A 14,575-nucleotide genomic window follows, 5' to 3' on the forward strand; every position below is an offset into this window, starting at 1 on the left:
AGCAGCCCCAGCCCGCACCCTGAACCTCATGGCAGCCAGCCAGCCCCCAAGCGCCCACAGGGCACCTCCCCCAAGGGGACCCAGGGCTCCCAGCCTGTCAGCCAGCCAGGGAAGAGGCAGCGGGGCCCCTCCTGGACGGAGGCCGAGATCCGGGATCTGCTGGGGCTTTGGGGCGAGGAGGAGGTGCTCCAGGTAATGGGGAGCAAGAGGTGGAATGCGGATGCATTCGCTCAGCTGGCCGAGGGCCTGGCTGCCTGGGGTCACCCTGTCCGCACCCCTGACCACATCAGGAGTAAGGTTAAGGAGCTGCGGCAGGGTTACGCCCGGGCCCGGGACGCGGCCAGCCGATCTGGGGCCGCTCCCGCCACTTGCCCCTTTTACCGGGAGCTCAGGGCCATCCTGGGCCCCCGGTACACCTCCTCCCCGCCGGCCACCCTTGACACCTCAGGCGACGAGCCCCAGCAGGCTCCGGAGATGGAGTCCGCCCCGGAGGCCAGCCCTGCACCTCAGGGGCCCCCCCAGGAGCCCACCCCTGGGACACTGGAGGAGGAGGAGGAGGAGTCCAAATCGCCTTCCCCTCCCGCAGCTCCAGCAGGGCATCCGCCCAATGGGTGTCCCCCGACAGTGGGAGCAGACCGTCAGGTATGTACCCCCCTGGTGCACACCCCTGGGGTTAAGGGGTGGGAACAAGAGACATGACCAGGGCCCTCCACACACCCAGAAGACCATGGCCCCAAGGACAGCAGTGGCATGTCTCTCAGAAGAGTCCATCAGCCCCTGCCCCCCAGCAGGACAGCACCATGCCCCATCCCTGGGGATGCGGGGAGTGGAACCTAGGGTCCCCCGGGGGTGGGGTGGACACCCATCAGCAGCAGCAGCAGCAGCAGCAGCATCTCCGGGGGACAGGGATGGGGAACCAGCAGCAAGGGCGGGGGGGACAAGGGCCACGGGTCAGGGCCCAGACTAACGGCTGTCTCCACTCTTCTTCCTCCCTCTGTTCCGCAGCTGCACCATCGGAGGGCCCGGAGAGCACCGGCACGACGTCTGTGGTCCCGGACAGCCCACTGGGGCCATCCCACCAGGCCAGCCCCTCGGTGGAGCACGGACCAGCCCCAGGACGAGCCTGACAGCGGCGGATCCATCCACGGGCATCCACGGACCCCCAGCTGCTCGCCACCCTCCGGCGTCAGCTGGAGGTGTCCGACTGGCGCCTGCAGGTGGAGGAGCAGCGGCTCGACCTCCAGGAGTGAGCTCTGGCCTGGCGCCAGGAGGCTTGGGGGGCCTTCATGCGCACTTTCCAGGACATCGCGTGGCACTTGGCCCCCCCTGCCACTCTGCCCGCCGCTCCACCCGCTGCTCCGCCTGCCATCTCTCCACCAGCAGCCGTCCTGGGACCTGCCACTGAGGGGGACCATGGGCCTCTGGACTCCGCCCGGCCCTATCTGCTGGTTCTCCCGGCCCCCACGCAGCCTCAACCGGGCCTCCGGCCGAGACGTGGCTCGCGCCCCCCAACACCAGGCGCAGGACAATAGGAGTGCGTGGCCGAGGACGTTGCCCCCCAAGGCCCCCTCCGTTGGCCTTATTCCCGCCATCTTTGTAAAGTTTTTGTTCTACCCGTTTTGTACCTGCCCCCCCACGTACATAGTTCCCCCCTTCTTCTTCTGTTAATAATTAATACAAGGTTGCAGGGTTTTGTTTAAAAAAAATTCCATTTTATTGCACAGAAGTGTTGGGGGGGGTGCTCTCGGGTTCTCTGTGGTGTGGGCGTGGGGGCAAGGAGTGTTGTGGAGGATGGGGGCGTGCAGTGGGTGGCTCACCCGCAGCTGGCCCTGCCAGCGTTCACCCCGCAGCCTGGTCAAAATGGGCCCGCAGGGCCTCCCAGACCCGGATCCCCTCAGGGTCGACCTGGCAACGGGGGGCAGCGGTTGGCTGGACGTCAGCCCTGCCAGCCTCCACAGCCCAGCCCTGGAAGAAGGCCTCTCCCTTGCTCTCCACCAGGCTGTGAAGTGCGCTGCACGCGCCCACAACCTGGGGGATGTTGGTGAGGCCTGCATCCAGGCGGGTGAGGAGACGCCTCCAGTGCCCTTTGAGGCAGCTGAAAGTGCGCTCAACCACCTGGCGCGCATGGTTCAAGCGCGTGTTGAACCGCTCCTGGCTGGCTGTGACATGGCCCATGTACGGGTGCATGAGCCAGGGCCGGAGGGGGTACGCCACATCTGCAACGAGGCAGAGGGGCATGGTGGTGTCCCCCACAGGGATCTCCTGCTGGGGGATGCAGGTCCCCGCCTTCAGCCGGAGGCATGGGCCCGAATTTCTGAACACCCAGGCGTCGTGGGTGCTGCCAGGCCAGCCAACATAAATGTCCAAGAGGCGGCCGCGGCTGTCCACCAAGGCCTGGAGGACCATGGAATGGTATCTCTTCCTATTAAGGAAGTGTCCTCCACTGTGCTCCGGGGCACGGATGGGGATATGGGTCCCATCCAGAGCCCCAAAGCAATTTGGGAAGCCCAGGCTGGCAAACCCCGCGATGGCAGCATCCAGGTCCCCAAGCCACATGAGCCCGTGGAGGAGCAGGGCATTGATTGCGCGGATGACCTGCAGGGGAAGGACATGAGAGAGCACCGGTGAGGGGTGTGCAGGGTGTGTCTGGCCCTCCCCGCAGGGCTCCCCCCCCCAGGCTCCCCCCCTCCCCCCAGGGCTCCCCCACCCCGGGACCTCTTACCTCCATGAGGACAGCCCCAACAGTGGCCTTGCCCACGCCGAACTGCTGCCCTACGGATCGGTAGCTGTCTGGAGTGGCCAGCTTCCAGACAGCGATGCCGACCCGTTTCTCTACAGTGAGGGCACGTCGCATGGGGGTGTCCTGCTGCCGTAAGGCAGGGGTGAGCCACTGGCAGAGCTCCAGGAATGTCTGCCGGCTCATTCGGAAGTTCTGGAGCCAGCGGTCGTTGTCCCACTCACTGAGCACCAGCCACTCCCACCAGTCCGTTTTCCTGGGGTATCTCCACAGCCGGCGGCGTGTGCGGCGGGGGCGGGCTGGGAGGGCATCAAGGTCTGGGGTTGCTTCCTCATCCCCTGGGGGCAGCTCATCTTCCTCAAATAAAAGATGGTCAGCTGCCTCCTGCATGGCACTGAGCAAGGCAGCCACTGGTCCTCCAGGGGCGGGTGTGTGGGCCTCTGGCTGCTGCTGCTGCTGCTGCTGCTGCTGGTCCATGGTGCTTCACAGCGTGTGTCCTTGTGGCTCTGCAGACCGCATGCTGTGCAGGCTGTGTGTGTCTGGGAGGGGCCCTTTAAGGGAGCGGCTTGCTGTTGTCCCGGAAGTGCTAGTCCGCCCTGTGACTCTGTCTGCAGCTGTTCCTGGCACCCTTATTTCGATTTGAGTCACTTTGGTGTGTAGACGCTCCCCTGCAGCGCCTATTTCGATGTAGTGCTATCCAATGTCGACGTTGAACGTCGACGGCACCAGCCCTGGAGGATCTGTGGACGCTATTCGTCGAAATAGTTTATTTCGATTTCGCTACATCGAAATAAGGTATGTCGATGTAGCATCCCAGTGTAGACATAGCTTTTCTTACATATGAAACTTGCTTCAGCTTCCTGACCACTGACATATTCAACAATATATAACTACCTTACTGCACTCTGGGTAAGTAATGACTACTGTTGTCTGACAATGAAAAAGACGCAATATTTAAATGCTTCTTACAAGCAACAAGCTACATGGAAAAGTACAAAAGTATAGTCTGCAGTGTTTACCATACTGCATAATGTTATCTATGTTGGGTCTTCATTGTGCAACATGCAGGCAGCTCCCAGGTATCACCATGGGATTTATCTGCAAGGAGTAGTTAGCACAATTGGACCTTAGGAATTTAATGACAGCAGTGACATTTATTTAAAAAAACCTTAAATGCTTCTGAAAATTAAACATATTTGCTTAAGCAACCACACCCTCTTTAAAAACATACTTACAGAAACATACTTTCATTGTTTGTTGGTATTACAAGGGACCTGTGTTCATACTTTTAGAAATACAGCTTTCAGCAAAGCCTAGAAATGGCAAATATTTTATATTTTGTCTGTCTTGATGGGTACTGATACTGAAAACTCAGGGGGAGTCAAAAGCAGCGATTGTGAGAATAGGAACTGCTCAGTCAAGTACAAATTTGCAGGTCAAGACCCCTTCAATAAGGCTGGAGAACTCACCAGTAACTTTTACGAGTGGAAATTTCACCTTCCTTTCCCCTATGTATTATTACGATTAAAAAAAAATCAATTGACAATGTGCTTGATTCTATACCAGATACAGAGCATGGAGAATCTCTGCCCCCAACAAGCCTGCAGACCAACCATAAAAAGATACAGTGTAGACAGGGTACACTGGGAAACCTACAAAAGAGCTGTTAATTGGGTATTTTTAAATATTATGGTTGTTGACTTGCTTCTTGGGGGCCATATGTGGACACAATTCAGTTTCCTGTAACTAGCAAAGGTAGTAACTGATTTTGTTGAGTAATCAGGCTCTTATCAGATAAGAGCACTTTAGAATTGCAGTCATCACTGTCATCTTACCTTTTCCTCTTGCCAGCGTTCAGTTAACCTCTTCCTCGCTGAATGGTTGGTAAGAGGGACACTTTCCAAATGGGAATCAGGGAATTGGGTGCCTTGTTCCCTTAGACTCCTTTGAAAATCCCAGACATAAACATATGTCAACCAGCAAGATTATTTTAAATTTTGGGAATGTAGGAAGCATGAGAGTTAAGAATGGGAGGATGAGTTTGTCCAACACAGTATTTCATTAGGTAGTACTCAAGATAGTATACTTTTTTGTGGGGAGAAAAGTACCTGTTAAATACACCGTCTACTTTATATATAGAGAGAGAAACAGAGACAGAGAGACACACCATTATAATATTTTTAGATACATATTAAAGCTGAAATTTGCAATAGAACCTAAGACTCCTTCACCTAAATCCAACTGAAATTCAAGGAGAGTTGAGCATTTAAATCCCTTAGGTCACACGCTACCTAGGAATTTCAATCATATCACAAAACCTCTCTTTATGTATGTCTAAACATATATTTTATAACCATTGGCAGAGATCATGCAGAGAAAGTCATTTCACCAATATTAATAATACATTTTTGGCTTAATCAATGTTGTTTTTAGTTAGCTCAGTGTCTCTTCTACAAAGATAGGGACTTTAAAAAAGGAGTCAGAAGAGTCAGGCTTGGAGTCAAAGTGCAATCCCAATGTTTTTAAGTTGCAGTAAAAATAAGATACAGGGTTTGGTGGTCTCCATCAGCAAGAGCTAATAATGGAAGAGTATTTCAAGTAAGACAAGAAAAATGTTTTTAAATTGCTCTTGGTCACAATTTATGGTAGGCCAAACTTTTCATAAAACTTTAAGGCATTCAGGAACTTTTCCCGAAGTATCTCTTTATTGCTGTATCTGGGGAGCATCAAGATGCGATAGCAGGTACTGGCAATAGGATGAAAAAGATCTGGGTTTTCTTTTTTGGCATCTTCAATAGTGAATTCAAAACGTCTAATCCCTTCAGCGGGGATTCGATCTATTCCTGTCAGAAAAGCTGAGAGGAGGAAAAAAAGTTAACAAGATAGAGACAAGACGCGTTAAGATACTGGGGGTGGGGAGGCAGAGAATAGCAAAGTAAATATACATGTAATTGTATAAGCTACTGGTTTTGTGGTGTTTTTTGTTTTGCACTTAGTGTATTTGAATATTTTTAATCCTTTTACTTGCTAACTTTTAATAAGCATAATCCCTTTTCTTTTTAACTAAAGATATTTTTAAGTTGAAAAGGAAAAGGAAAAGCAAAAGGAAAAGCTAGGCTTTCTGTGTTTAAAAATTATGAGCCTGATACAGCAAACTTCTTGGATAAAGCTGGGACTACTTGAGTCAGTAAGTATCACTCAGTTAAGGCTCCTTAGATGCTGATGAAGACAGCCACCTCCTTTGTGCCCCTTCTTCTGAGCTACACCACAATTTCACCTAAAATTAGAAATTTAAATAGAAAAAGGACATAAAGGAGTTTTGGGAGGCATACTCAATTGCTGTCTTCATTACCCTGCACTGAGGTCATAGATCTCTTGAAATATTCTGGATAAAGCAATCACTAGATCTAGCAGAATTTTTATCCCATGGAGAAATTTTGATATTTATGATACCAAAAAAGTCCAAATTTCAAGACTTCTCATGGAATGGAAATTTCAAAAAAAAAAACAACCCACAAAACCAAATACAACCTGTCTTACCATTTCATCCAACATTTTCAATCAAAATTAAATGTTTCAGCACCCCCACATTTGAATCATTCCATTTTGTTTTGGTGCCCCAAATTAAAAAGTTTAATGTTGAACCAAGTCAGAATGAATCTGGGTCCCTCCCGAGTTGCATGACACCTCATGGAGTTGTAGTGCTGATGCCTTATGCCCCATTCTCATCTAGGGACAGGACTCCTTGGCTTGATTGCATCTCCCATGATGCATCACAGTCTCCCCACAGTGTGGTGCAGCATGGGAAATGCTGTCCAGCCAAGAAGCACTTCCCCATAGAAGAAAATGGGCCACGGGACAAATTCCATTATGCTCTAGGGCTGCTCAGATCAGCATAGTTTCAGATTAGTTCATCATTAAACATGTTGGTTCATTTTAAAAAACAATCAAAATGTTAATTTGGGTCTACCTGACCCTAAACATTTTGTTCAGATTTTTGAAGCAAATCAAAGAGCCAAATTTTCTATCAGCCAAATTTTCCATTTTCTGTTGGAAAAAAATATTTGATGGAAATCTGCACACCAGTTCTATCAACAGGTCAGTTAATCTTCCAAAGAGGGAGCTGGAGGTAAAGGCAGAAGTCTCTGCTCTAATGACTTAATTCGTACTTCTAACTTATTTCCAGCAGAACTACTTCATTTCTTGCTTTTGGCTATAGCTCATTATTCCATTATTATCTGATGTCATGTTTTGCCATTTACATGCTATTGAAGTCAGTGGGGCTACACTGAAGAATTAAGTAGCAGATAGTATTCCATTAAGACAAACTAAATATTTTCCTAAGGTAATTGCGAAGCTAATCAAATGCCTCATGCCTCATCTGCATTCTAGTTCACGACCTATAACTGCCACTGGATCTATATTAGCCTTAGCTGGAATAAAGTGGGGTAACCCATGATTCTACTATATCTTCTTTGTCCCTAACATCTCTAGGTAAGTCAGATGCATTGGGTCACAGTCCAAGAGAGGCGTAGGCAAACACAACTAAATTTGGCAGAGAAGGCTCTGGCATGGAAATGGCAAAAATGAGGACAAATGCAGAAAGCAATTTACAGCAAAATTTTACAATCAAACTTTTGTTTTTTTAAGTAAAGAGAATATTTAGTATGTTATTTAAAGTGCCTCTTTCATTACCAAGAAAATTCTTCTTCTTTTCCTCTGGGAGTTCATGAAACACAGCCCAAAAATTCTTGATGGTTTGATCAGACTTTTCATAATCTTTGTAGTTTGTATTCTGTCAAAGAGAATAAAATAGCCAACCCTAGTTAATCTAGAAATCTAAGAGTGGAAGGCACCTTGCAATGTCATCTAGTCCAGTCTCCTGAGTCCAGTTCCTCATTGCCTAGCACCTCATGTAATAAAACCTGGGGTAAAGTGCTACCAAATTACAATGAAAGTATTTACAGCTACACACCGTGGATACAAATGACTATACGAGGTATAGGGTAACATGTCCACTTCACAGCTTGAAGAGGGTAGGAGGAAAGGACTCAGATGAGATCTTGGGCACTGCTTTAAGCCCATCTCTAATTCTTCTCTTGCTTTTTTAAATCTTAAGAAACAGTGACAGGAAAACTGAAGGGCCTGTGGTCATATGGTGCAAATTTCAAACAAGAGAGTAACATATGCAACTTTCAGGATTTGTATTACAGCAATATCTAGAGACTGGGGCTCCATTATGCTGGATGTTATACACCCAGGGTAGCAGACAGACCTTGCTGGGCCCTGGGCAAGATGGAGAGGCTGGCATCAGGCCCCCAGAAGGGGCAGAGCTGGGGCTTAGCCTCCCCGACCCAACTCTTCAGTGATACTCAGTGCATGCTGGCCAGTATTCTAGCGGTTACTGAAAAGGCCCTGGCAACCACTGCTTTAGCACCAGAGGTGGGGAGCCCCAAGCCCTTTCAAATCACCAGGCCCTAGGACAGCTGCCCCCTTTGCCTTCACTTGTCAGCAGTCCTGTGTACATACACATAATCAGCAAAAGCAGCTCTCTTCTACTGCCTTATATTGAGTGCCAAAAGGGGTAGTGGGCATCATGTACCTCTCCAGATCACACTTCTTAGCTGCAGATCACTGAAAAGGAGACACCACCACAGCCCAAAAGAATTTAAAGGAATATCATCAACCTGTTTAGCCCCAAAATCACTTACAGACCCTAGGGACAATAAACTGGGTTACTGGTTTGAAGATAATTCTCACAAGACCCCTGAACCATCTGTTCTCTCATTCATGAGGTACATGCTCAACACAAGAACAAGGACACGGAATCTATAGTCAACAAATACAGCAGGTGCATGCTCTACTGGATAGCATTACCTCTTCTAGCAGCTCCCAATCATATTTTGTATGTCCACGGAAAACTGTCTGGAGCTCAATAGGAAGGAAGAGCTTCCACTTTTTAGCTGGACAGGCTCTTAAAAACCCATTCCTGAAATCACTGAATGAACTCTTTACCGACTCATTGAACACATAATTCACATATGAACTGACGTATTCTTTCCTGAAAAAGAGATCAACCAAATGCTATTCATGACTTGCTTTTACTGAAATAGACTGAGAGCCAACTTTAAAAGAGGGACACCTACAAAAGAGCATTCCCAAATGTTGTCTTAACCTAAAACTTGCAAGAAATGTGCACACAGAGTTCAACAGGATTATATATGTACATACACAGAAATGACTGTCTGTTCAGTCACCACCATGAGTGCATTTTCTGGGCAATTTTTATATCTGATATCCTCATTCTTATTACTTATATCATAGCAGTAACTAAGGACCTCAGAGTAAGACATTGTTGGTATTCTTTATCATGTGCTGTGTGCGCACCAATTTCCTGGTCCATATTCTGCTCTGTTTTATGGTGGTACAAGTCGAATCCACCTCGTCTGGGACTCTCAGCTCCAGCAACCTCCAGGGTCTTGTCAGACCCCAGATACTGCTGGACCAGAAGGCCTCTGTGGCAGAGGTTGCTGACAGCCACAAACAGAGCCAGTCCAGTGAAGCCTGGAGAAGCAGCAGAGCAGGGGGCCCATCTGGTGGGCTTGTGGCCCTCCGGGAGAGCGCAGAGGTCTGACCTCCCCTCGTCCAGCAAACTCCCTGATTCAGAACTAGTCAGATACACAGGATGTTGGACCAGGGAAGTCCTACCTGTATAGTAACTCCCATTGAAGTCAATGTAATTATTCTGGATTTACACAGACTTAACTCGCTTTGGTTCTTTTTATTTGTGATAGAACTATTTCACTGGAATTGTAGTTCTATACCACCCACTCACTTTGAATAAAATATATACATAGGGCTTTCAGATTCAGAGATTTAAAACCTGTCAGGATCATTTCTGCCCTCTGCATAATACAGGCCAAAGACTATCATCTTCCACTTATTGCTGCCTTGAGGCTATTTGTAATACATGGTAAGGTTTTTGAACTTTTACTTCCAACTATCTTTCAGTCCTATATAACAAACGATTTGCTCATGAGAAAAACCTTACAATTTAAAGGCAATATCTACGTAGCGTGGCTGGCTCAGCACCACTCCTGCACCCCAGACCTCTGGTCCACAGTCCCACAGATCTGGGTACCACAATATGAGTTCTGCTTGACTTTGCAGGGGTTTGGGCTTCTGTCTCTCAAGCAGATGGGCATTGCTGGGTAGGCACCCCCTGGTCTGCCTGGGCTGAGAGAAAAGTTCTTCCCAACCACCTGCTGACCTCTGACGTTACCTGGGGAGCCTAAATACTCCTTGTGGGAGCTCCTCACCTCTCCAGCTGTCTCTGGTAATGCTAGTTTTCTCTTTAACCACTCTCTGATTCTCTCCTTATCTGTGAAAAGCCCTTCACCACTCTCCAACCTCCTTTTCTGCTCTCTCCTCCTCCTCCCCTCTCACCCCTCCCAAAAGGATCTGTGACAGCCTGAAGAGAGGTCAGTGGTCCCTAACTGATTTACACCAGCCCCTTCTCTGCAAAGAGTAGCAAGGGACAGCTACTCCTCATTGTGCTGAAATAACGCTCTGCCAATTATTAAGGTATTTTCTGCTTTGTTTAGAGCTGCCCCTCACCCCTTCTAATCTAGATCTTAGGCCTGACCCTGCTACAATAGATAGAAAATCTAAACCCCTTCCAAGATAAATGAAAAGACGAGATGCTTAAGTAAAACAGTGAATGTACATATATCACATATAGGCTACGTCTACACGTGAAGCCAACATCGAAATAGGCTATTTCGATGAATAACGTCTACACGTCCTCCAGGGCTGGCAACGTCGATGTTCAACTTCGACGTTGCACGGCACCACATCGAAATAGGCGCTGCGAGGGTACGTCTACACGCCAAAGTAGCACACATCGAAATAAGGGTGCCAGGCACAGCCGCAGACAGGGTCACAGGGCGGACTCAACAGCAAGCCGCTCCCTTAAAGGGCCCCTCCCAGACACAGTTGCACTAAACAACACAAGATACACAGAGCCGACAACTGGTTGCAGACCCTGTGCCTGCAGCATGGATCCCCAGCTGCCGCAGCAGCAGGCAGAAGCCCTGGGTTAAGGGCTGCTGCCCACGGTGACCATAGAGCCCCGCAGGGGCTGGAGAGAGAGCATCTCTCAACCCCTCAGCTGATGGCCACCATGGAGGACCCAGCAATTTCGACGTTGCGGGATGCGGATCGTCTACACGGTCCCTACTTCGACGTTGAACGTCGAAGTAGGGCGCTATTCCGATCCCCTCATGAGGTTAGCGACTTCGATGTCTCGCCGCCTAACGTCGAAGTTAACTTCGAAATAGCGCCCGACGCGTGTGGCCGCGATGGGCGCTATTTCGAAGTTAGTGCCGCTACTTCGAAGTAGCGTGCACGTGTAAACACAGCTCTACACATATATGGAGAGGGAGATAATAGAGACAGACGAGTGAGAGGTTTAAAAGAACTACCTGTTATGCTTTGTGACTGGAATGTTTGCACCATTTTCTTTTAGCTCGACGGAAACTATTGATCCTCCTTGTTCCTTCATTATCTAAAACAGTCAAAGACAAAAAAAAATTGAATGCTGGTTTACACAGGCCAGTCTTACTCTTTACATACGGCCTGCTACTGCAAATGTTTACGAAGGTGAGGACTTATATGATCAGTTGCATTTAATTTCATTGGGGCTGCTCATGAATCAAGTTACTCTATGTGTAAGTATTTGCAGAGTTGGGCCCGCAATTAGGATGATAATGGCTTACTGTGAAATCCACCATCATATTCTCAAGGACGTCATCATAATCTTCATTCAGGATTTCCTGAAGAGCCCTGTCAGACAAGAAGGAATGTGTAAATAGATTCTAAATTTTGTTATTGCAGTTACAAAAGCTAAAGACAGAACAGGTAACAAGAAAACATTCTACAAATGTATTAGGAGGAAAACCAAGGACAGGGTAGGACCTTTATTCAGTGAAGAAGGAAAAAACAGTAACGGAAAATGTGGAACTGGCTGACTGCTTAATGCCTCCATTGTTTCATTTTTCATCAAGGAGATTGGTTGTGACTGGATGCCTAACAGTGAATGCTGGAGAAAATGGGGTAGGACCAGAAGTGAAAATAGGAAAATAACAAGTTAAAAATATTTGGACACGTTGGATGTCTTCAAGTCACCAAGACCTCACGAAATATAGTCTAGAACACTCGAGTTGTTTGAGGAGCTATCTGGGCCATTAGCTATCATTTCTGAAAAATCATGGAAGACAGGAGAGATTCCAGAAGACTGGGAAAGGCCAAATATAGTGACCATCTATAAAAGGAAATAAGAACCATCCAATAAACTGCAGACCAGTCAGATTAATTCTGTGCTGGGAAAGATAGCAAAGCATATAATTAAGCAATCCATTTGCAAACACCTGGAAGATAATAAGGTGCTAAAATAATAGTCAGCATGCATTTGTCAAAAACAAATTATGTTAAACCAACCTGATAGCTTTCCTTCACAGGATAACAAGCCTTATGAATAAGGCGGAAGCAGTCAATGTGATATACCTAGACTTTAGTAAAGCATTAGAGTCTCACATGACTTTATCAATAAATTAGGGAAATACACCTGGATGGGTTACTCTAAAGTGGGTACATAATTGGTTCCCACAAAGTAGTTATCAGTCATGTTGGAAGGGCATAACAAGTGGGATTCCACAGGGATTAATTATGGAACTGGTTAAATTCAGTATCTGTATCAACAGTTTAAATGATGGCATAGAGAGTACATTTATAAAGCTAGAGGATGATACCAAGATGGAAGGGATTGCAAGTACTTTGGAGGATAGAATTAGAATTCAGAATGATCTGGAGAAATGTCTGAGGTAGACAGGATGAAATTCAATAAGGACAAATGCAAAGTACTCCAGTTAGGAAGGAATAATCAGTTTCATCCATACAGAATGGGAAGTGACTGTTGAGAAAGGAGTATCACAGAAAGGGATATAGGGGTCATAGTGAACCACAAACAAAATATGGGTCAATTGTGTGACACTGTTGCAGAAAATAAAAAGCAAACATTCTGAGATGAGTTAACAGGAGTAATGTAAGCAAGAAAAGAGCAACCAAGTGATGAAAGTTCTAGAAAACATGAGGGAAGATTGAAAAAACTGGGTTTTAATTTGGAAAAAAGAATGAGAGTGGACATAACAAGCTTTCAGGTAAATTAAAGGGTGTTAAAAGTATGAGGAAGAATGATTATTCCTCTTAATCTGTGATTAGACAAGAAGCTGTAGTCTTAAATTGCAGCAAGGAAGGTTTAGGTTGGACATTAGGAAAAACTTCCTGTCAGGGTGGTTAAACACTGGAATACAATATCTAGGAAGGTTGTAGAATCTCCATCACTGGAGGTATTTATGAACAGATTAAACAAACATCTGCCAGAGATGATTGAAATGGTACTTGTCCTGCCATGAGTGCATGGGACTGGACTTGATGACCTCTCGAGGCCCATTCCAGTTCCAGTAGTCTACAATATCGGAAATCATTTCTTCAAAACCTAACACAACCAAAGCTTGTTTTCTCACATCTGACGTGATCACACAAATACTTCTATTATGCTAATCTTTTCACTTGGTTAAAATGCAATCACAATATAAATTTATAACCCACAAATCAGGGGACTTAGATGAGATGCATCTTTGTTTCAGCCAGTTCTTAATTATATCCATCAGAATTCTTAATTTCCCATTTCCATTGATGCAATTTTACCCCCCGCCCCGCCAATGTCCCTTTTTGGTGAAATCCTGGCCCCACTGAAGACAAATGGAATTTAACCACGAACTTCAATGGGCCAGGGTTTCACCCTTACAGTGCGTCTACACTGAAATCAAAGGTGTGACTGCAGCAAACATAGATGAACCTGAACTAGCTTTAGTCAAGTTACCATGAGTATCAGCAGCAGTGAAGCGCCAGCATAGAATCCTGGGCAGGCTTGTATAGCTTATGCTGAAGCTTTACTGCTACTGATGATACTCATGGTAACTCGATTAAAGCTGGCACAGGTTTGTCTAACGTGCTGCAATCTCATCTCTGGAGCATGTCCATATGCTAGAATAATTATATCAAAAGCAGCATGGTTCATTGAAGGCATATACCTGAATAATTGCATTTAGCTCTTTTTAGTAGTTTCTAAGCACCACAAATTAGACTCCCACAATTTTTATTTTATGGCAAAAGACTTGGGAAATTGTTTTATCATACCTTCCTTCTATAGGAGATAGCTCTTTTAAGTCTTCTAGAGTGGGTGGTACATCCAGCAACTTTTTGTACAGAGCTAGAGGGAAAGGAAAGGGAGCGATCTTCATGTTATGCAGTGCCATTCCAAACAGAGTGCCAATCAGGGAAAAGGTGTCTTTGCCTGCTGGTACCTAGTTTGGGTGGTTAAAAAAAAAATCCTTATTACTGATTTTGTTTATTATAGTAGGGAAGGTATGTGTCTAGTCAGGTTAAAGGCAGGGGCTGGGCATCCGGAGCTATGAATTGTATTTGTTGTTCTTTTGCTGCTGAATTCCTGGGCAAATCACATACACTCTCTTATAGCTATGTCTAACCTGAAGCTGGGATGTGTGATTGCAGCACATGTAGATATACCTGAGCTAAATTTGATCTAGTTTGACCAAAGCTGGCTTGAATACCAATAGCAGTGAAGCTGCAGCAACACAGATGACATTCACTCAAGTATATATATGCAAGGTCCTGGTCAGACAGTGATATTTTCTGCCATTGTGGCTTCACTGTGATTATTACTCAAGCTAGTATCAAAAGTAGCTCAGGTATATC

General features: G+C 46.7%; 1 protein-coding gene across 3 annotated transcripts in view; it reads right to left on the reverse strand.

The window, feature by feature from the left end:
- Positions 1-1,741: 1,741 nt before the first annotated feature.
- The window catches only part of LOC142012798 (E3 ISG15--protein ligase HERC5-like), a 50,722-nt gene continuing 37,888 nt past the window's right edge, over positions 1,742-14,575 (reverse strand). For 2 of the 3 annotated variants that reach the window (XM_074993635.1, XM_074993634.1), the window contains 7 exons: positions 13,997-14,163; positions 11,515-11,581; positions 11,221-11,303; positions 8,615-8,798; positions 7,433-7,532; positions 2,723-5,592; positions 1,742-2,595 (listed from right to left, as the gene is read on the reverse strand). In XM_074993635.1, coding sequence (XP_074849736.1) covers positions 5,378-5,592; positions 7,433-7,532; positions 8,615-8,798; positions 11,221-11,303; positions 11,515-11,581; positions 13,997-14,163 — 816 coding nt within the window. In that variant the 3' untranslated portion in view covers positions 1,742-2,595; positions 2,723-5,377. Of the gene's footprint in view, positions 2,596-2,722; positions 5,593-7,432; positions 7,533-8,614; positions 8,799-11,220; positions 11,304-11,514; positions 11,582-13,996; positions 14,164-14,575 lie in introns of those variants that run through there. The other variant, XM_074993636.1, reaches the window with a different exon arrangement.

This window comes from Carettochelys insculpta, chromosome 4, assembly GCF_033958435.1.
Source record: "Carettochelys insculpta isolate YL-2023 chromosome 4, ASM3395843v1, whole genome shotgun sequence".
NCBI lineage: Eukaryota > Metazoa > Chordata > Testudines > Carettochelyidae > Carettochelys > Carettochelys insculpta.